The following is a 22,122-nucleotide window of genomic DNA, read 5'->3' as shown; positions in this document are numbered from 1 at the left end:
AAATAAGCAAGCCGTCAGCCTCTAATAGCAGAAAGGAAGTGTCCCTTTATCAACAAGTGAATTAACTGTTTCCCGTCACACCTTGTTTTTTGCCGCCCCTGTTCTCTCTGAACCAGCGCCAAAGCCCAGATGGCTCAGTGATCGGACCACCAGGGCTTCTGCGGGGTGAGGAAACAAATCTGTTGCTCTGACTAATAGCCTCGCAATGATGTGTTGGACCGGAGTTGTGTGTAAACACGTTAAAAAAACATGTATTTCATCCTGGATGTAGACCTCTAAGTGGCAGATGAAAGCCTCATCTCAATCTACTTTACAATAGAGAGAAGTCTTTCATAAAGAATTATGAACACAGATCAGACAAAGAATCATGAAAGGATTACAGCGATGAGATGACTCTGTACAGCAGCAATCCACATACGTTTTAATTCATTTGTCAATTAATGTTTTTTACTGTAAATAATTATACAATAAACACTTTCTTTGAAGAGGGAGACAGAGGGGATAAGAAGCGGCAAATGGTCCGATGGTGGATATCGAACCCGGGTCGTCCTCATGGGGACCAAGACAAGTAGATGGGCTGCCAGTTCTATCAATCTATACAGCTAGCCCAAAAATAAGTTCTTAAATTGAAAAATAATGGATTATACTGATAAAAAGCATCTCTCAAACTCATCCAATGGCTCATAATAATATGATAATAGATTAATATGCAGTGTTTGGAGATTTCACTTTTCACGATCATCCTCAGTGAAAGGGGTTTGTTTGAATTTTAAATTAAGAACAGATTAATTACATGTTTAAAAAAATCCTAATCTCAGAGACTCTGATTCAAACATTTAAACATGTTTAAAGCATTGCTTGATTAATACAGCCTAACGATTGGGTCAGCAATAAGTGTAAAATCCTAATAAATGTTAAGTCTTTTTTTATTATTAAATAATATAAAGTATGTTTGGTACTGCTTTAAAGGTGGGGTAGGTCATTTTGGAGAAACCAGCTCGAGTGCGCTAGAATTTGAAAATACACAGCCGGAAAAAATCTGTCACTTCCTTATAGAGCCCCTCCTCCAACACACACGAATGCACACATGACCAATGAGGGCACGAGATAAGTTTGTGCACAGATGGAAGGCTGACAGGCAGGTAGGCCATCCAGTTATTTTAGCCCAGCCGGCTAAAATGATTGGTCGTACTTTTTACAGTATTACGGCTTCCACAGATGATATTTTTGTATGGATTTTTTGTCAAAGCACTTAAGATATTCATTGCTATCGGGATGTTAAGAGCATTCCATGGAATATAACAAAAAGTGTATCTCGAGCCGGTTTCTCAAACTTACCTACCCCACCTTTAAGGAAAAAAGAGAGACAATGTGAGTCTCCCAGCCATTGCACAGTAGAGCACAGTGCTTTATTAAACAGTAAGTGGTGAAATGTACTCAAGTACTGTATTAAAGCACTATTTTGCCATACTTTTCTTCTCCACTTGAACATAATTATTTAAAGTGAATTTGTACTTCTCTATTACAGTAGATTTGTGAAAGAAATATTTAACTTTTTTTCCCTCTGCTCTATTTATTTAACACTCAGTTATACAAAAAATGCTGATATGATGCAGTACTACTGCACTATCACTTTTTGTGATAAAAACAACATAATACAATATTCTATGAAAATATAATGCTGTGAAAAGCTAATCTGCATAATTTAGCTACAGTACATGTTGTTGATAATACCAGTGTTTTATTAAAGATGACATATTATGCAAATGTTCAGGTTCATATTGGTATTTTGTGTTTCTACTCTGACATGTTTAAATGCATTTTAAGTAAAAAAAAAAAAAAAAGTGTGTGTGGGAGACCAAATCCCTCTGGAGGAAACTGGGAATTTTGGCTTTGCAAACCATTTACATGCAAACAAAACTATAACTTTAAACTATAACTCACTACAGGGAAGGGAAAACCACAAAAAGCATAACAGGGTTTCTTTAAGTAGCATTTTGAATTCAGGGATTTTACTTGTAATATTTCTCCTTTTGATTAAGTAAAGGATCTGAGTACTTCTTCCACCTCTGTATACAGCAGAACTCTGTGGTTGGAACCGAAAACATTTTAATAATACAACTGTACAGTGGCTACCATATGCCGGGCTCGGCCTCAATAACCTCTGCCCTTTGTAGAGGAACTGCACTTACTAATCAAGACTTGTGTGTGCCGGGCCACAGACCAGCCGCGCTTTACAACGTGGAACTGTCACAATATAAGTCATCACTTTGAATCACAAAACACTGATCACAAAAGATCAAAATAACCTTTGAAAAAGAAGGGATGGGGGGGGAAATTGAACTGTACACAGGGACGTAAATAGCCATACTAGATGTTAACAGTGACAAGAAGACGGCAATTGCAGCCTCTATTTTTAGGCTCGCCGGTGGCCTGGGCTGGCAGCTTTGGGGAGGATGTGTACTTTTCTTCAGTTCCTTTCCAAAAATCAACGCTGTCCTCACTGGCAACAATCACAGAGCAGCTGTTGTGGCTAGGTGGCCTAGCCTGGCGTGCCTCACCCCGTTGCTCTCTGCCAGCTTTTGAAAAGTGCATTCAATGCCCAAAACTCACACCCGGGCCACAAAAATAGACAGAAAAGCGTGTGTGACCTAATGTGTTTTCATCCGGTGAAATTCCCGCAAATTATGGAGGTTTTATCAACGCTGGTGGCAGCGGTAGTGATTGAGGGGGGGCTGGTTTCTAAATGTACATAAGGCAGGATGCTTCGGAGCCAATTTGTTTAAAATGACAGACACACAGAGACCAACACGACCTTGCACCAGACATATGTGACTGGTGAACTGATAATGACCTGTGATTTGTGATCTGTGATTTGTGATCTGTGATTTGTGTTCTTGGTTTGCACCATGTAAATATATGCTTGCTTCTGAGGTTGAGGATCAACTTGTATTGGTGCAACAGCTTGGGTGAAAAGTGTAATTAAACATTGACTAAATTCTCTGCAAAACCACCCCAAAAAAAGCCACAGTCTCCACACGCAGACAATTCTAAGTTACAAAATAATGGAAGGTAAATGTCACATATAACATTTAAAAAGTGATAGAAACTTCATGAAGTCTACTAAATTGTATCTCACTCACTGGCCCCATTCCAAACCGACCCCTACACCCTACCACTCTGTGACATAGGGAACTCCTATGTGGTCACACTCTGAGCTGAATGAGGGTCCTTCTTTAAGGTGTAGGATGTAAATACAGCAGCAAGCTTCAAGACAAACTCTCTCTCCGGCATAAACTGTCATAACCAAAAATCTTTAGTTGCTTTTTTTGCAAACCTTTTCTTGCTTTAAATCTGAGGATTATTAGCTGCTTTAGCAATCGTTCCTGTATATACAACTTTAAAATGAAATGCACACGTCAAAAATGTCTTAGACTAGACATGGGTGTACATGATTCTCAGTAAAATAATAAAAATACAATGTAACATTCAAGTTGTTACAATCTGTATAACAAAATAAAATGTTATACTTTACTAGTACATTTTTGCAAGGAAGTATTTGTTAGTTCTGGACCCATGCAGACTCGCTGTTGGAGGGTTTAATACCTCCCGATCCCCACTAGTTGGTTTGAAACTAAATGTGGCGGCCCCTCATAGCAAAGTGTAGATGGTAGGGAAAGGGTGTTAGGGTTTTATTGGAATCAACCCAAAGAGTCTCTCCTTTTCTCAGGTCATTGATTTTCTGGAGAGCTAATCTAGGCCTACCTGCCAACTTGTGGATAGATATGGAATACCTGGTCTCATTTGAGAAAAATAAATGGCAGTAAACTGACAGCTTTATCAAATGAAGAGCAGGCAACTACATGTCTACAGTGTCATCAGTCATGACGGATACGAACAGCATTGCACCTGGTCAGGTAAGGCAGAGGATAAGAATCGATGTAGATTTGGTGTTGGAAGATTTCATAATTTTTTATCCCTGCTGGCTTGGAACGGCACGGAATTTGCGGACCCGCCAAGCAAACGTGCACAAATTAAATTAGAAAGGAGGCGGGTGGAGGGGCTAGTTTGGAATTTGTTATTAGGTTAGCTAGCGCCTATATGGTACAGATTAGAACTTCCTGTGGACTATCTAATACACTTAGATATAACAATTATGTTTGAATGTTTTGGAGTCAAGCAAATATTAGTATTCTTTCATTTTTTCCATTTAAAAAAAGATTAGTTGTGTACATAGTTTATCTTCTTCAAATGTACACACACACACACACACACACACACACACACACACACACACACACACACACACACACACACACACACACACACACACACACACACACACACACACACACACACACACACACACACACACACACACACACACACACACACACACACACACACACACACACACACACACACACACACACACACACACACACACACACACACACAGTAAGGTATCACTTGGAGGACTAATTGTTGACAGGTGGCTCTAATGCTTTTCTTTGAAACACAAGTGTGATTTACGAGCATGCTCCCCGAGACCCCCGGCTTTCAGTGCTGCTTCTACTACAAACCTATCTTTCTCCCCCTCCGTCTGTCGCTCTTCCTCCTCCGTTCCCCCTGTACCATCTCTCCTTCACTTTTTTCAATCGTACCTCATTACTTTGCTCCCTCACTTTCACCTCATACCCCACTTTGATGTTTCTGTCTCTCATCGCAGCAGAGCGGTGACTCTCCAAAGTAAGACATCCTTTTAATGTTTGATGGCCTATTTTTCACAGTGTGAAGGAATGTGTGTGTCTGTGTGTAGGTGTATGTGTGTGTGTATATTTGAGTCTAGAGGTTACAAAGGAGTCTGGGTCCAGACAAGGAAGACAGGACGGAGAAAGAAGGCAAGGGCGTCATTTTTCAACCAAGAGTACAAAAATTTCACTATTTATATATTTTGTCATATTGGTACATTTTAATATAAAAGAAAACAGATGATGATCCCTCTGGATGTTTCAGCACATAGATGCAAATGTATTGTAAACAATATTATCCTAAATTAGACCTGTTGAGTTTGCAACAGCACATTTGCCTACTAAAACTACAGATATAGAGTGGTGCAGGAATGAGTACTATAACGTGTAAATTAGTCAGCTTTTTATCACTTACAGTTTCCCCGTCCTGAATTGTGTTTCATGTTAACAACATGAAACACAATGACTCATCATGCCAATCACAAGTCTACCTTTAGCTTAGAGGTCCTGAAGATTTTTCATGTAGTTTGTTTATAGTTAACTTTTTACTCCTGGTGGTTGTATTCACACTTAAAAAACTATCATGAAGTTGTTTTAGTATGTCAATATTATAATATGAGATTATCCTGCCAAACTAAAGTAAGTATAAGTGTTATTATCATACACGTGTCTGCCAAAGATCTTTATTTTCTGCTATACTCCTTAATCCAATGGAGAAATCTATTTGCTTTTAGTTGCGGGAGCCCTTGTGATGCTAACTTCTGGGTCTGCCTACAAAAATATGTCATCATTGCACCACTCTATGTCAACGTTTTCCACCCCTTTAAGCTAAAAAGCATGTGGTGCAATGGGTGTATAAAATATGTATAATACAACATCCCTGGCAGTTTACTAAGAAGAAAATGCTTCCATACCACTAGGCTACTCATTTTGTTTCTTCAAAGCCATGCGTTTTACAATGACAATAAATGAACCTTAAACCTTGTTACATGATTTCCAATGACCAAACTGTCAATTCCCAGTCATCTGGTTCGCTGCAGTGTTTATCAAGGTCTTGACATCACCCTGACACATTAGTTAAAGCTCAGGGGTGTTCTTGGAAATAAATGACTTATGAGAACTGTTTTATTTCATACTAAGTAACACCTATGGGGTCACGCAGTGCTGCTTACACAAAGTGTGTGTTTTTCAGAGTTTATCAATGTCAAATAGGGACACAGCCAGTGGGAGCAGCCATCCGTGTTGTTTGACAAACAAGGTGAACAAGGTTTTGGCAGACAGATCAGAATCCCAGGAATAGAGCTACTCGGTGACCACTCACTGGAAACACACACACAACTGGAGTCAGTGCCTGGACCTGTCGTTAGATTAAAAAAGTTGTATCTTTTGAGGCCCATGTCTAATTTACAAACTGCTGGGTACAGCACCTTTAAATCTACAGGGACCATGACAACTATACAATCATCATCGATTATCATGCACTATTAATCTACCGATACAAACGGACCATTATCAATTGTTCCTTTTTTGTTTTGTTTGTTGGTCTTGGCATTGGCTACCAATCATGTTTTAGAGGTTTCAACGCTAGTTTGTCGGTAAACTAAAAAAGGTATCCTTCAAAGATGGCCGACTTGTTGATAATGTCACATTCTTATTCCCTATTGCAAAAATATGTGAATATAGTTAATCAAGCTTTCTATCATATCTTTAACCTTCAATGATATGAACCTGAGAAATCTGGTTAACCTCCTCCATGCTGCCTTGCACCAAATGCGCATTAGATGCCAACCTCAACACGCATAGGTAACAAAAACAGCAAGCCTTTCAGTTCTCCTCCCTCACAAGCTCCTTACCATGCAGTGGAGAACCCGAGGGGCTGCTGGACATGCCAGGTATGGGGCTACAGCGGCCCCCGATGCCTCCTCCTCCTCCCAGGATGCAGCCACCTCCTCCGATGCCTCCAACTCCTGCTCCTCCTCCTAACGCAGCTACCCTGTTCAGCTCCTGTTCAATGTCCTCCAAGCCGGCACTCTTTTGGAAGCGAGACATCCGATTTACCACGCGAGGTGACATGTGGGTGCGGGCACAGGGTGCACCGCCATAGGGGTTGATGGGAAATACATGGGTTGTGCCTCGAAGGGTGCTGATGGTAACCCAGCGACTGTCCTGGCTAAAACACATGTCTTGGACCTGGACAGAGACAGGGCAGGAACAAAGAGAGGACAGATATTAGAGGGGGGTCTTGGGACAGCAAAAGGACGAAATAAAGTCACTGTAGTTCCACTCACTATGCACATGATTACGTTTTAAATTCCTCGAACTACACATCATTTTCACTCAAGCTGGATAGTAGGCTAGCCTTAGGTCCTAGCTATGTTAGCGTATTCTGTATCTGAGCGGTCAGTCCACCATTGGTACCTTGGTCCAGCTGGTCTGCCTTATGAGTCTCGGGAAGCCATCATTTCAAGGTCTGCTGCGCTTTATAAAATCCCCATACTTCCTTTTCTAACGCCATACTGTATGTGCCCCAGTAAAAACAAAAGACTAAAAAATACAAATAAGTAGAATTTGTATAAGCGCTACGGCTGCTTAGAAACCTTTACCAAAAAAAAGTGTTCACTATTAGCAAGGCTACCAAAAACACTCTGACATACTCCCAAAAACGTGATGGTTTTTTTATGCTTTTACTGTGTTGATGTTTTCATCATGTGCCTTGTTGACTGCATTTTGAAAAGGTAGACATGTTTTAAATGTCTGTAAAACGTGACGTTTTTCTGAACTCGGGTGAAAGAGTGTAAGAAATAGAGACACAGTGATTATTTAAAGACATTGTAAGTGCCTTAGCAAATGACATGTGATTTAAAGTAAAATATGTAAATTGTCAGTATGAAACAACAACAATTGAATGAATGACAACTTGTTGGTTATGTTTCATCTTTGGATTTTAATATATATGATTACTGTTTTAACTGGCGGTGAACTTGTAACCATCCTTGAACAAACATTTCCATACAGTCGGCTCACTAACTCCCAGATATTTGGTTTCAGCAGCTCCAAGCTACTTCTCTAGACTGCCATTAACTGGATGGATGGATATTTTTGAACAAAGGCTTAATCCTCTGTTCTGTATTATTTTCTTCAAAACTCAGGATAGGGATTTATGCAAAACGGGGATAAACGTCAGCCAAAACATTGTCAACACAGATAATTCTACCTTTTTGGAGTGCTTGACAAAATTCGACCAGGATGAGAAGATTAGATAATAAATGAGGAGATATGGAAATATAGAAAAAGTCAAAATTGTGAATAAAAAGGCAGAATTCTGTCTGTAATCTCAGAATTGTGATAACCTCAGAACTCTTGTGGTCAGATCTCCCCCAAAAAAATCACATGTGGCCCTAATCCTCTCCCTTAGATACATGCTTGTTAGTTTTATTCCTTAAACATAGACCTAATCTCAGGCAGAAGACCCTTCAGAAGAAGGATGTCCCTGAGCATCGGCCATGCAGGAAACCAGCCAGAAGACAAAACAAGCAAAGGAGTGATGTGACCAACTGATAAGATGAAAGTGTGCTGAAATAGCATCTATTATTCCACATTCCATACAGAAATTAGACCCAGTAGACTTGACTGTGGTAGGGAAAAAAAGGAAAGTTGCTGTGAAGAATGTCTAACCCTTTAGCCAGCAGCTAGCCAGCCAATCAGAAAGACATTTGTGTACCTGTAGGCCTCTCTTATCTTTCGCCAAGTCGAACTAGGTAATTGTACCAAGCAATGACAGTTAATGGGGCATCCTCCGAATACCAGACAGTTACTTAACTTCACAAAGATGAGTGAAAGAAGAGGCATGACCTCTTCTTAGGCTGATTATGGAAAGCTTGGCGATGAGAAAGGGCTACTTTGTGCAGACTGTAATTGGTCATAATAGACCTGTCAGAGCTTCAACTGTATATTGGCGACTGGACCGTACTGTCAAATCTATTTTATCAGACAGCGGGTAACCTTGAGGGTGGCTGTTATTGTACAGTCATAGCGTGCCAAACATGTATATACCAAACATTTGCCAATTGGTATCTTAATAAAGTCTCATGCATGTGCTGGTGTGGAGGTTTCACATTCCAAAGCAGCTCCGTCATGTTTTCATTCGAGGAATATTGACATCCTAGGCAGCCAGAGAGACGCCAACAAGACATGGTTAATGCTTGTGATTCTTATTTTCTTAATCAGTGAAGTAGATTAGGCAGCTATGTTCACCTGAGTGAAAGTCGGAAGGAATGAAAAGCATGTGAAAAAGATGGACGGACAGATAAAATGGAGACAACAAGGATGCGCTTGGATAGAACTCAGGTGTGAGAGCATTAGAAAGTGAATACAAGGAAGCTGTAAATAACAGAAAAATAAGCAAACAGGGGGGTTGTGATTGACTCTGTAATATCCCTCATCTTTTTGGGTCTGTTGGTTGATATATAAATCTGAACAAACAGCCATGACACATGGAGTCCACCAAGGGTCTCTACTTGGTCCTGCCGTATTCTAAATCTACCTTTTCAGAACACTTCTGCCCACATTCTCACTAAAGCCGAATGTAGAACACATCATCCGAGTGAAGAGCCTGAGTGCCAAAAGCTCAAAAACATGTAATTTCCTAATATTTTCAATAAGCTTATTATTAACAACCATATGTATTACTATTAACATATTAATAGTTGAACTAATACAAAAATCCCTAACATTGCTACTCAATTACTCCCGACGTATACGTTTAAAAACCATTAAAAAACGGATTCAAGAGCTATCTGTGGCCTGTGTGGTTTAGTTAAACATATTAGAATTGATACATATAGAGAAAGAGCGTATTTGCAATGTGTTTGGATTGAGGGGTTAATATAAAATCTTATAATCTAATATGCAGATGTCTAACTTTCCTTGAAGAATTTATTTTAAACTAAAGCTCATTTGATGCATTATCCAGAGTTTCTTATGTTCAGCTTTCAAAACCAACGTGCGTGTAAACACATCAGCCTTTAAAACACAAATCACTGCAATCACAGCTGATCATGCAGGGCTGCAGAGTAAAGCAGTGCTGGAGTTTCACCCCTGTAACCTCAGTGACTAGCACTTTCCAGTTTGCCCTGTGGCTCCGCTCTGATCTACATTCTGGTCCTCCTTCAGTCCCTTACATGTGTTATCAGCTAAGGTCTGTTTACCTGGCCTCAGGTCACTGACAGCCAGCCGCATGTTTGGCCGCTAAAAACAGATAAGGCGTCTCTCCACCCACCTAACTGAAGACTTTATCACTCTGTGTGTGTGTGCCTGTGTGTGTGTGCCTGTGAAGGTGATAACCCCTGGCCAAAGCGTTAGGCTAGGCCAGCTTTCAGTGTTTACAACAGGCAGGATCAAAGCAGGCTCAGTGTGCAGCCGGTCAGCGGACCTGCCGTTTGGTCATACATTAACCAGGCTGTGAGAATCTGTGTGTGTGTGTGTGTGTGTGTGTGTGTGTGGTGTGTGTGTGTGTGTGGTGTGTGTGTGGTGTGTGTGTGTGTGTGTGTGTGTGTGTGTGTGTGTGTGTGTGTGTGTGTGTGTGTGTGATATTAATAATATGTTTAATTTGTGATTTCTGTTAACTCATTATGTTCCTGCTAGTCCCCCAATAAACATAATGTGGATGTAGTGTGAAACTTACAGTATATGTGTGCCACTGTCCGTTTAGTTTGGAAAGCTTCTACTGGCATAGGTGCATATCATTTACTACTAACAATAGGATTGTAGTTTCAACCGTTCATCGTCATGGTCTATAGTTGCAGCAGTAGTACAGTATTACAGCCTTCTATAGTACACAAATAGTCTAGTGATAGTTTTCTGTGGGTATATTGCATACAGGAAACGTAAATAGGTTATTCCGCATACTTCCTCTGCGTTCCTTTTTTTTTTAAAAAACACTTCTAGAACTGGAACTTGATTACTGCTTCATATTTGCTCTACAAAATTGTGTCAATGTGTCTCCAGTGCTGGCCTGAATCCTCCTTATTTTCAGCTAGATTCTAAAAATGTTGCTAGGTTTCATAACTCTTTAATATATTTATAATTTCTCTTGTCTCTTGAGACTTATTTTCGTTTTATGTCAAGGGACCAACATCAAAAACCGTTGTATGTAAAGTTTTACATGCCTCCCAAGCTAGTATTTCTTCAGTTTTTTTTTACATAGATCTTGTTGGATTTTTACTTCAATGTTGAAGTGTTTGTGGATGCAACATTTGACACAAACAACTTATTTGGAAATGAAAATAAAGGAGAGAGTTTAAATAGTTTAACAATGAAAACGATTTTGATTTTCAGGTCTGTTTCAACACGACGATGTGCAGATGTGTGTGTATCCCATACCTTGGCTTCAGTTTCCCCTCGATGCAAGGTGTAAAGATGGTGCACAGCGCTCTGTGATGAGGCCCATGGGTGGGTCAGAATGTGAAAGACGTGAAAATCATGGCCCAGAGTATCTGCAGTCACCAGCAGCATTCCTACAATAAACAAACAAACAGTCATCAACATTAGGAATCACTCCGACATCAATTGTTATATCGTCACTTCTACAGTTTGTGATTTTTTTACTAGAATATTTAATGTGAAGTGTTTGCTTACATACTACATTTGCTGGAGCTAAACTGACAAAATAAGGCCAGGTTTTATATTTATATTTTCTATGAATCAAGACGGAAAGTATTTGAATGGTATGTTGTTTTCAACATATGTGGAAATCTTTGTGTTTTCCCTTTGTTGTAGTGTATCACAAAGGTTTTTTTTTAATGCAAATGGTCTGTAAAGGCTAAAACCCCAAACTCCCCTCCAGAGGGAGTTTCTCTTCCACACACTCCTTCCCCCCCCCCCCCACGCCTGAAACGCTTCCATTGCAATATGCGTTTACTTCGGTAACATAGGGACATCACTATGTCACACTCACGCTTCAATTTGCTAGCGCTTCAACACATTGTACGTGATAGGCTAATGGCGGGACATCTCTAAAGGCCCGGACACACCAATCTGACAACAAAGAACTGCAGACGGACCCCGACAGTTACGTCGCCTCATGTCTCTGCGTTTTGGCCATGTGTCGCACTGGAACACACAGCAAAGACTTCAGCCGACGGCCAAGACACACGTAGGAACTGCGCATGCGTGAGTGGCAATACATCTCCTTACCAGCAGGCGGCGGTAGTGTGTATTCGTCATTCAAAAGAGGCAACAACCGGATGACAGACTGCGTGATAACCGAGAGAAGAAGAACAGACTGCCTTATATCAACAAACAACAAATAGCGTGTGCGTTCCATTTTTACTCTACAATGAGAAGCTCATGGGGCTTTCCCGAACCTGTGTCGAGGGCTGGAGTTCAATGAAATCTCAGATTTGCCTTCTTAATAGTTTGTTTGGGTCCCTCACTTCCGTTTCGCTTCTCATGCACTGATTCACTAGCTGAACAGCCAATCAGAGTGATTTGTTTGGCCGACTGGGGTTTTCGGCGGAAAAGGCGCCGGCCCGGCTGAAAAGACCCGACGGTGCGGGACACACCAATCTGAGTAGGGCGTGTCGACGCTCATCGTCGGCCTGACGCCCACCGACGCCAATAATCGGCCTGGTGTGTCCGGGCCTTAAGAGGTTGACCAATCTAAACAGAGCCGGGCCGGGCTCTGGTTTCAGACAGAGGGTGAAAAGAGGTGCAGTGTGAGAAAAATAAATCACTTTTTTAAACATGTCACAGTAGAGATACAAAATACAAATATGAACCTGAAAAATACCTTAATAGGGCCCCTTTAAATATCAATATCCTTGCCGAGTCTTGAACTAGTTTCATCTTACAAAGGTGATACAGTGTAATACAATCATTTGAAAATTGAACGGTTAGGGTCACTAACACGCTTTAATTCCCAAGTAAATTGTAATTGATCAATAGTTAACATAACTAATCCAAAAATCTATAGAATAATAATTAGTTTAGTTTTTTTTATAATCTAAAATTTTGAGAAAACTAAAATATCTACTTCTTTTCCTGGCAAAGTTGACCAAAATACTCTAAATCATGCCAGGGTGTTGACACTAGTAAACCGATACACAGTCAGGCCAACCAAAATATTTAAACTGTATTTAGCTCCAGCGGCTCTCACAAAGAGAGCAAACACTACCAACTGCGCAGAGCAAAGGCTAGACAGCATGACAGAATTACTGTGCATTTAAAACAAACAAACCAACCCATTAAAACAAAGTCAGCCATCATTTGTCGATGTCATAAAATGCAGCCTTCATTGCATGATAGCGTGTGGTTAAAAGGAGGGTTTGAGTCGTGTGCTTCCTTGAGGACGGACACGATGATGATTGTCAGTAAAAGAGAACATCCATGTATTCAGACATCCGCGTATGGTCATGGGTGTGTGTGTACACACTTAGATTCACCCCCACAGTGTAACCCCCACTGACAGGCCCATTCATTTGGTCTAATTTTATTTAAGGTCATCAAACTGCAGAAATTATAGGCCTCCACCATAAACAACATGCTCAACAAACCACACCACAACAAACCCAGATCCAAACTAGCTGAGTTAGGAAAAACACAGCACAGCTTTTCAAGCGCATCCCGAAACCTTTAGCAGAAGCTTTGAGATGTAACAACCTTAGATTGGGGCAGTAACTCAAAATGTTGGAAACACATCACTTATAGAGTGTAAGACTTGTAAGAAAAAATATGCAAACATAAGTCTTTTTGACAACTCCCTGACATAAATGATATTAAAGTAATTAGTACTTTTCCTCCAAGTTTTTCCCCCATGGAATTGTTTATGCAAAGGCTACAGTAGGTTTTAATTAGTGGCCGGGCTTTATTGGGTGGCATGTCAAATGTGAAAAGAGGAGGCTGACATGGCATGAGATTAAAAGATTTAGCAACACATGCGAGGGAGATGGAAACACTCCCTCTCTGGAAAGAAAAAGCCTAAAAGTTTTGCACATTCATTCAGAATTAAGAGTTTTTCAAAGTGTTGTACTGGGGAAGAGTTATATTTAAAGATGATGAAGAGATGGAATGAGGGAGGTGGCTGAGCGATGGGGTCATGCAGATTGTCGTACGGTAGGTTGAAGGAGGAGAGAAGAAGAGAAGCCAAGTGAAGTGTGCATTAAGACAGTGGTTAGCTATTCATGCTGTATCAGAGCGACCAGAAAGCCAGAGAGCTATGGCTCAGGGCCTGTAAACTCTTGAAAACCCACGCCCCAAACGAGGTGCCAAGCCACAAGAAGCATTTGCGTCAACTGGGAATACAGAGAAAAAAGGGACGGGGCCCTTCTAATTATAGAGTCTGGAAACGGAAGCGCAGGGTGATTAGGAGTTGAGGCGCTGTGGTCTGTTTATCTCTCGAACCCTCTATCCCCCACACTCCACTCTTTCTTTCTCTTCCTTCTTTCTGTGTTTTGGACGGGCCCTGGCTGGAGAGTCTGGCCCCTTGGTTTCTGACGGATGAGACATGGCCGCTGTGTCCTGGCAGGGGCCGGCTTTTCTCTTCTTCTGCTGATGGTGGTGGAGTCTGGGCTCCAAAAAAGTAACAACTCAGAAAAGCTGGAGAGCTTTGTGTGTGCGATTGCCTGAGGACTGGGGCTTTTGTGGCCTTGTTGAAATACAGAGGCCCTCGCCGAGAGGCGTCAGTCGGTTAGCCCGCAGGATGGCCAAATTAAAAAGTAGCTGAGCCGCCCGGCGGGTGAAAAGAGAGGGTTTCAGGAAAACCAGAGGCTGGTTGGAGCAGGGTTTGACACGTCCTATTTATAACACCTTGTCCCAGGGGCTACAGTGTTATTTACGATGTTTTAGTACAAAAATTGCTGGCACAAGCACTTAGACATGCGCTAAACTGGAAGGGATGACCTCTAATTTGCCATGTGTGCGAGACATGCATTTGAATGGGACATGAGGGAAGTGATATAATCATTTCCATAAATATCTGCTTTCTGTTTTTTTTTTTCCCCCCAAAAATATTTTCTTTTGCTGCAGGCTTTGCTGTCCCATCTCTGACCATCCAAACAGAAAACATCTGCTCAATCCCATTAATAGTGGGAGGATGTTTCATTTACAAAGTGGTTGGGATAGCTTTATTCTCGACAAAGGCAGATGGGACCAGGGAGTGGGAGTGGGAGTGGGAGAGAGAAAGAGAGAGAGAGCGCGAGCAAAGCAGAGGAATAAGTGGAGAGAGCAACAAAGAAGGCCATGATTTGGCAACACAAAAGGCCACAACAAAACTAGTCCACTTTTTAATTAACAACACTAGGCCCAAAAAAACCTTTGAAAATCTGAAAAAAATCTAAAACTATAACCATGTGGAAGGCATAAAGCTCAAAAGATGAAGTACTTGTGGGACTTACTGTTACCGGGAGGAATAAACTTCAGAGCAAATGAGCCCAATGCACAAATGAAAGAGTATCCATCGTAAGAAGAAGCTTTGTCCTCAGAGCTGCCAGGTTTTGGGGAAAGAAAGGACTTTTTGTGGCTGCATGTATTTACACATATGCTGGGCATATACAATACAGATTAATGTTATATTCTAAGAACACAAATAAACAAAGTGTTACTTCGATCAACTAACAGTTAACAATCTATGTGCTCAGAACAGTCTCATAATACACACATGCACACAGAAGGATTCACATTTGTATTTCATGATCCGCAAAAGGATTCACACTTGTATTTCCGGATCCACACTTGTGTTTTTCAATGCACATACAAATGTGTTCCGTTTCATATACATGTAAATAAAATCCAAACACAGAACAAAGTTTTACATATGTATTTTTGATCCACACATATTTGTTTTCCGTTTAAAACCTCTGAACCTGCAAACACAAACCGCTTTCTGTGCATGGATCGCTGTGCATTCGTGTGTGGGTTTTTTGAGACTGATCAGATCCAGCTCTCCTGTTAATAATGACTGGCGGGGCTCCCCCCGTTGACAGTTCACTGTCTAGCACTGGCTTCGTAGTGCACTGATCGATTAGGCTAAGCTAACCTGTAGCTGCTCCCTACACACTCACAACACTTCATACAGACATAAATAAAGCAGCTGTCTTCGCCATACAGGAAACACACATTTAAAACGGTTTTGCCTGACGTTTTTGTGTACACACAAGCATTCATCAATGGTTCGGAAAGTGGCGCTGTACCTTAATAATATAGAGGCTTGTATTTGCGTGCATTTGATGTTCGGAAAGTGGCAATGTACTGAGAGTGGAGGTGTCGTGAGATTAGCGCCTGCAGGCAGGCTCCATGGACCTGTCAGCTCCGGACTGCGCAAAATGCATAAATGAAGCGCTACGTCATGAACGCAAGAAATCTACCCTCGTGGGGGCGCGCTCATGTGATTGGCTTAGAATTGAGGAGACATCTGATTGGCTATAGATAGAAAAAATTACAAGTACGAATCGGGTGAGCGTCAGGGGAGTCTCAAAAAACCCACACACGAATGCACAGCGATCCATGCACAGAAAGCGGTTTGTGTTTATAGGTCCAGAGGTTTCAAACGGAAAACAAATATGTGTGGATCAAAAATACACATTTAAAACTTTTTTCTGTATTTGGATTGTATTCACATGAATATGAAACGGAACACATTTGTGTGTGCATTGATAAACACAAGTGTGAATCCTTTTGCGGATCATGAAATACAAGTGTGAATCCTTCTGTGTGCATGTGTGTATTATGAGACTGTTCTGAGCCCATAACAATCAGTCATTATACAATGTGTCTCCCGACGTCCATCCACTTGCCAACAACTCTCTACTACAATGCTTTACTTTCTAATTTTCTTTGATCACTATACAAAAAAAATAATCCTGTAGAATGAAGCAGCATCTGTAGTGACAAAGATCAGAAAAACAGCAAACGTCTTGCCTGTCCTAAAATCCCATCATGGGATGCCTGTTCATTTTTTTTATTTGATATTAGCATCCTTTTATTTGTCTTTAAATCACTTCACATATCAGCACCTGAATTATTTTTCAGATTTATGCTCACTATAGATCACTCAGGTTCTCTGACACTGATTCTTTCATTGATTTCAAAGGTGAGGACAAAGACGTATAAGGAGGAAGTTTCCAGGCCCTCGCTTCTGGAATAGCTCTGTAATATGTAAGTTACTATTGCTGAACCTAAATTAGTTCTTTTTTAAATAATTGCCAAATTTCCTAGTCAAAAGCAATGTATTTGTTGTTGAAGAAACAATAAGAAAATGGCGCATATAAACCAGAACTATTATTGATATGGTTGTTATACAATTTTGGCAAAGATTGAGCTATCTGACGCTTGAAAAAACTTGTTTGTGCTCTATGGTCATTATAGTATGTACCTCTATTAATGTTACTTATTTAACTCAAATGTATATGTTTGTAACTTTTCTACAGGCATAAATGCTGATACCAATGTATTTGTTATTAGTAAGGAAAAGCTATCAGTCTGGACAAACTTATCTTAACTTTCATAGTCCCATTAAAATTAAGAAAAGTATGATTCAGAAGAAAAACAATTTTGATTAACTCAGATTTCTGGTATCTTTAAAGAGCAACTTAAAAACCTGCTGAACCACCCTGAGGCTTTTTCTACCTGGCCTTTAAATCTATTCATCTATACAAAATGTTGAACACTGGCACACTCCACTCAGAGAAGAGGGTAGGTGTCCGTCATTATGCCCCAAAAATGGCAAACTCCCAACCGTCTTGGTTTTACAGGTTTTTCTAAACTCTCCTTTACCCAAACCTCATCCATTCTTTCTAGGAAAAGAGTTTGATGTCACTGGAATAGACCGGAACGTTGTCTCTTTTTGACAGGGCAATACTTCTATGGCTTTAAAGTTCATCATACGTAAAAGGGACACCTTAGTGGTCAAGTAAACAAAGCTTGACTTTTCTGAAGGCGGACATTATTTTAATTGAGATCTTTTTATGAAGGATTTCCAATAGCACATAGGATAAACATGCTGCATGAGGAGGTGAGAATGTTCAGGAAGCCTCTGTTTCTGAAAAAGTTCATCCGACAAAGCCACAAACCCAATTTACTGCACCTAATCTAAATTCCCAGTAAATCCTACTACCTTTTCTTTGTTTTTTATTCCTGTAGTTTTTCACCATGGAACAAACATGTTCTCACAGCAGCTTAGAAAGACCTTTGACACTAGGGCTCTTTTGATGTCATGTTTAAAAAGCCCCAAAACAAATTGCTCCTGTCCACAATCTACTGATAAAGAATTAGGGCCTGTGATCAGCCCTTAATCCCTCTTCTGAGCAAACAGGCAGACAGTGAGGCTTGAGAGGTAAGCCCCTTGCATTAACACAGTCTCTTTTTAAACATTTTCAGGGTTCTGTTCTGCTCTGTTAACGAATCAAATCCCTTTAAAAATGTACAACCACTACTCTTAGGTAAGATGTCACAATGCTTGGATTGTCCATTGATTTACTGGAGAGCTGTGTGTGTGACAGCAATACAACAAGTGTGGGACAACATGGATGTTAAGTTGGACTAATTTAAAGTTGTGCAAAACACCCTTTTTTGGGTTTGTTTTGAAATAAATTGGAATCCTCAAAAGCATGCAATATCTTTTGTTGCAAAAATATGTTTATAGGATAGCTGTTGCTCAGGGGGTAAAATGGGCAACACCACCCAATGAGAGGGTCAGTGCTTCCATCCCCAGTCAATATGTTGAACCCCTCAAAGCACTTTACATAATCCATTCCGTAACGTGCCACTGGCTCAAGGTAACTAACATTCTCACACATTAACGCACAGACAACTCGGGGTTTTCTAAGGACACATCAAAAAGTTAGGGATGAGATAGAACCCAGAACCTTCGTTTGACCGCACTGCACATTTAAGTGTCCGGACACGTAACCCTAAAACACTCCCGTAAACTAATCTAAGGTAGTGCAGTGTATGTAAGTTGCTTTGGATAAAAGTGTCCGCTAAAATAACATGAAAAAATAAATCAAAGAAAAGTTGATTCTCTAATAAAAGTCAGGGCTTTGGTTTGGACGGACAAATAAATGCAGCCCTTCAAATGTAGACAAAGGTGCTGCCAGTAAATACTTCTGTTTAAGAATGGCATGGCATCAAGTTATTCATTCCATCAAATAGTTTTGTTGTGGGGCATAATAAACATTGCAAGATGTCGGTCTTTACAAGTTGCTTTCTTATTGAGCTAATACATGAAATAGAAAAATAAAAAAGTTACATTTATTGATTTTCCATCCGGGTCACTCATCACTGTAATTCCTTGGACACTGTTGTCAGAACAGACAAACAAGGACTAAATTCTTGAGAAAAAAAACTCACCCCATTTCCAAGCCACCCACCTACATACATAACTACATGACTTGTGTGTTACCACATTGCGTGGGCTGCCGATGACTCCACACTGCTGAGGTGTCTGGGGTGTTAGTGGGTGTCTGGCAAGGGGGTGGCTGGGGTGAATCTTTTTCGGCCAAGCTTTCCACAGGAGTCACGGTCATTGGCGTACATATTTAGTTTTGACCGTGTAAAGCCCTGTGTCTAAATAGCGTCTTTTTGTGGCAGAAAAGCACTGGATAACCTTCTTACAGCGATCTATTTGGGCTACTTCATATTTGTTTGACATTGTTTTTTCACCATGAACACCAACCTAAAGATTCTTCCTCTCATACTTTGTATAAACAAGTTAGTTAGTTAAAAGCGCTCAGTCTGACAGCCATAGAGCAAACGATGATCTGCGTACGTTAATTACGTCTTGTGTTTCAATACATGGCTTTCAAGTACATTTTTGGATGGACCTTCTGCCTCTGCTAGCATAAACAGGGCAGAATAGTTCTGTGAAAATTTGAAATCAGAAAACATAACTGAGGTCCCAACAAACCTAGCTTTGACACTCAAGGGTAGACATTAGGATCACTCTTAAATTCATATTATATATATATAATATATATTATTATATTCACAAACATTACAATGTTTACACTTACTACTTATAGTGAAAGACGCACGACAAAGAGCCGTGCTGAGTGGCTGTTGTAAATCACATCAGAGCAGGCTGTGATTGCTAATTACTACATTGGTTTGGAGACACAACTCAATCCATGCTCAACGTGTGGCTATAAACGTGTGGCCGAGGGGAGCTGCTTGTGTGCGGGAATTCCCCTTGTGTTCAACATGTGCGTGTGGGTACGGGGGTTTTTCGGCGACGGACTGGTTTCTTTCACACATCAGTAGAATGGAGAGAGAGAGTTATTACACCGTGGAGAGCTGGCTTCACGGCACAGCTGCCTCAATGGTCAGCCTCTGCAGGCCAGGCTATTCATTAGACCGTCCTGATACTAAACCAGGGATATGGTTAAGGGGGCAGTTCTGTGTGGGGAGACATTCGGTCTTGATACATCTGCCATCAATTTGATTGGTATTCAGAAAACTTCCATATTCATAATATTTCAAGGCTACACAAAATAGAGCTCACATTATTTGGGTAAATGTAATATTTTATACTTCTACATTGTACTATTTACTTCAATTCACTTATTCAAGATCTATTGGAGTTTACCAAATAACTCCAAGTTACTTTGCCTGTTAAATCCTTCTCAAATATGCATTATGTTTACGTAAATGTGACAACAATTGAACTGTTGCTCTTATTCTGACTTAAAATGGCTTTTATATAAACTTTACTGCTTTTTGCACATCTGATTTGATGCATTTTGTTGTCTCTGTACTATGTATAATGACCATTATATAGAATTATATGTAATTGTATTTGGGCAGATGTAGCTCAGGCTATACGGACTTGGCTTAGGAACCCAAAGGGTCACTGGTTCAAGTCCTGATCGGACCAAAATAATATGGAGTGTGGACTGGCAACGGGAGAGGCGGACAAACTGGCAACCTGTTTGCTGCGACTTCTCTCAATATAGCAGAATATAACATATACTTATTTATGTATATGTATTCAGACCTACTGTGTATATGTCCTTTGTGTGTGTATAGTACTGTGTGTAATAACAACTGAGTCAACTGAATTTACAAGGGTCTTCTTCTTGCAAAAATATGTCAACCCTCTTAAATAAGATCATTGAAAATTGGGACTCAATAATAAATATTTTTAATTTTGAAACTGCACTTGATCCAACTGAGTATGACTACAAACATAGAGAGAATAAAGGGGTAGGTGACTTGCATGGTTGCTGGATCAATCACTCCATCTAGTGCCAGTCCTACTCAAAAGTAATGCACACGTTGTTGGACAATAACTCTGCCATGAAAACATGAGTGTATTTTGACCTTGGCATCGTACCTAATAATCAAGTCAAGGATCATTAAAGACGGGTGAAGAGGACGAGATGTGAAAGAAAACAAGCGCACACATATTGCAGCCGTTAAAGAGAGCGCTTCGCCACTGCACTTCATCTGCTTCCCTCTAATTAAACCACTAGGAATAGATCCACAGATCCACCGAAGTGCCGCATAGCGCCAGCCGCCACACCAAGAGCTGGCGGCCTCCAGTCCGCCCTCTGTAGAGCTTCCAACACACAGAAGCCACTGGGGTTTTATACATAACTCTTCCCGGCCAGAGCTTCAGGGCTTTCCAGGCGCAGTTTGAGTCATATCATTGTTTCCTGCTAAGTCTATCTTTCTTGTTTCTGCCATGTTTTGCTTGACCACTGTAAAAGCAACTTCCCCAAACTTCTTGGAAAGATTTCAATAGGAGCCAGACCAATGAACCCGTCGCTCAGGATTTGGGCTCGGATCAAATCAGGAGGCCTCTAATTATGGGACAATCGCAAGCTGGCAGCTCAGAGTTGAAAATGAATAGAAGAATAAATACTGATTGAAGAAGTCCTGCCATTTGAAGAGTTAAAAGAGTAGCCTTTCCTAATCGTATTACACGCCAAAAATACATATAAATTCAGGGGATATGTTGTCTTTTTTGGCTTCATTTTTGGTTCTGTTTTCAGTAGTTATGTAGCCGTTTAGATTTAGCTCAGTACAATGAGTCAGAAAGATGATAATTGTATAGAGTTTTAAGTTTGAGTTGCCTTGTAGAAAGGGTCATGGGGAACTGTCAGCTTTAACAAGTACATGGAAACTAACTGCCACATGTGCAATCTTAAAAGTACACTTCTGTTGACAACTAGCTTGGATATAAAGGAAAGAAAGTTGAAAAAAGAGACAGAAATATTTCTGGGAACATTTAATGAAAGCTGACTTAAGACACTTCCAAAACATGGCATAGCATAGTGACTAGAAAAATTGATGATTTGGAAGCTCATATCTCTCATTAAAAACCTCAACTACAGCAAAACTTAGAAGCTAAAAGGGGACACACTAGACCCCACTGGCA

General features: G+C 40.5%; 1 protein-coding gene and 1 long non-coding RNA gene across 9 annotated transcripts in view; one reads left to right on the top strand and one right to left on the bottom strand.

The window, feature by feature from the left end:
* The window catches only part of LOC307036328, a 238,918-nt gene that overhangs the window by 110,052 nt on the left and 106,744 nt on the right, over positions 1-22,122 (top strand). The window lies entirely within an intron of this gene.
* Positions 1-22,122, bottom strand: part of bcas3 (BCAS3 microtubule associated cell migration factor) — a 363,412-nt gene that overhangs the window by 293,817 nt on the left and 47,473 nt on the right. For all 8 annotated transcript variants that reach the window (XR_013807330.1, XM_079676535.1, XM_079676538.1 and 5 more), the window contains exons 14-15: positions 11,133-11,266; positions 6,605-6,941 (exon numbers count right to left, since the gene is read on the bottom strand). Coding sequence is in view for 7 of the 8 variants with exons in the window: in XM_079676535.1 (XP_079532661.1) it covers positions 6,605-6,941; positions 11,133-11,266 (471 nt within the window). In the remaining variant the exon portion in view is untranslated. The remainder of the gene's footprint in view (positions 1-6,604; positions 6,942-11,132; positions 11,267-22,122) is intronic.

This window comes from Notothenia rossii (assembly GCF_949606895.1).
Source record: "Notothenia rossii genome assembly, chromosome: 4".
Taxonomy (NCBI): domain Eukaryota; kingdom Metazoa; phylum Chordata; class Actinopteri; order Perciformes; family Nototheniidae; genus Notothenia; species Notothenia rossii.
Note: the sequence above shows the minus strand (reverse complement) of the source record. Positions and strands in the feature narration are given on the sequence as shown.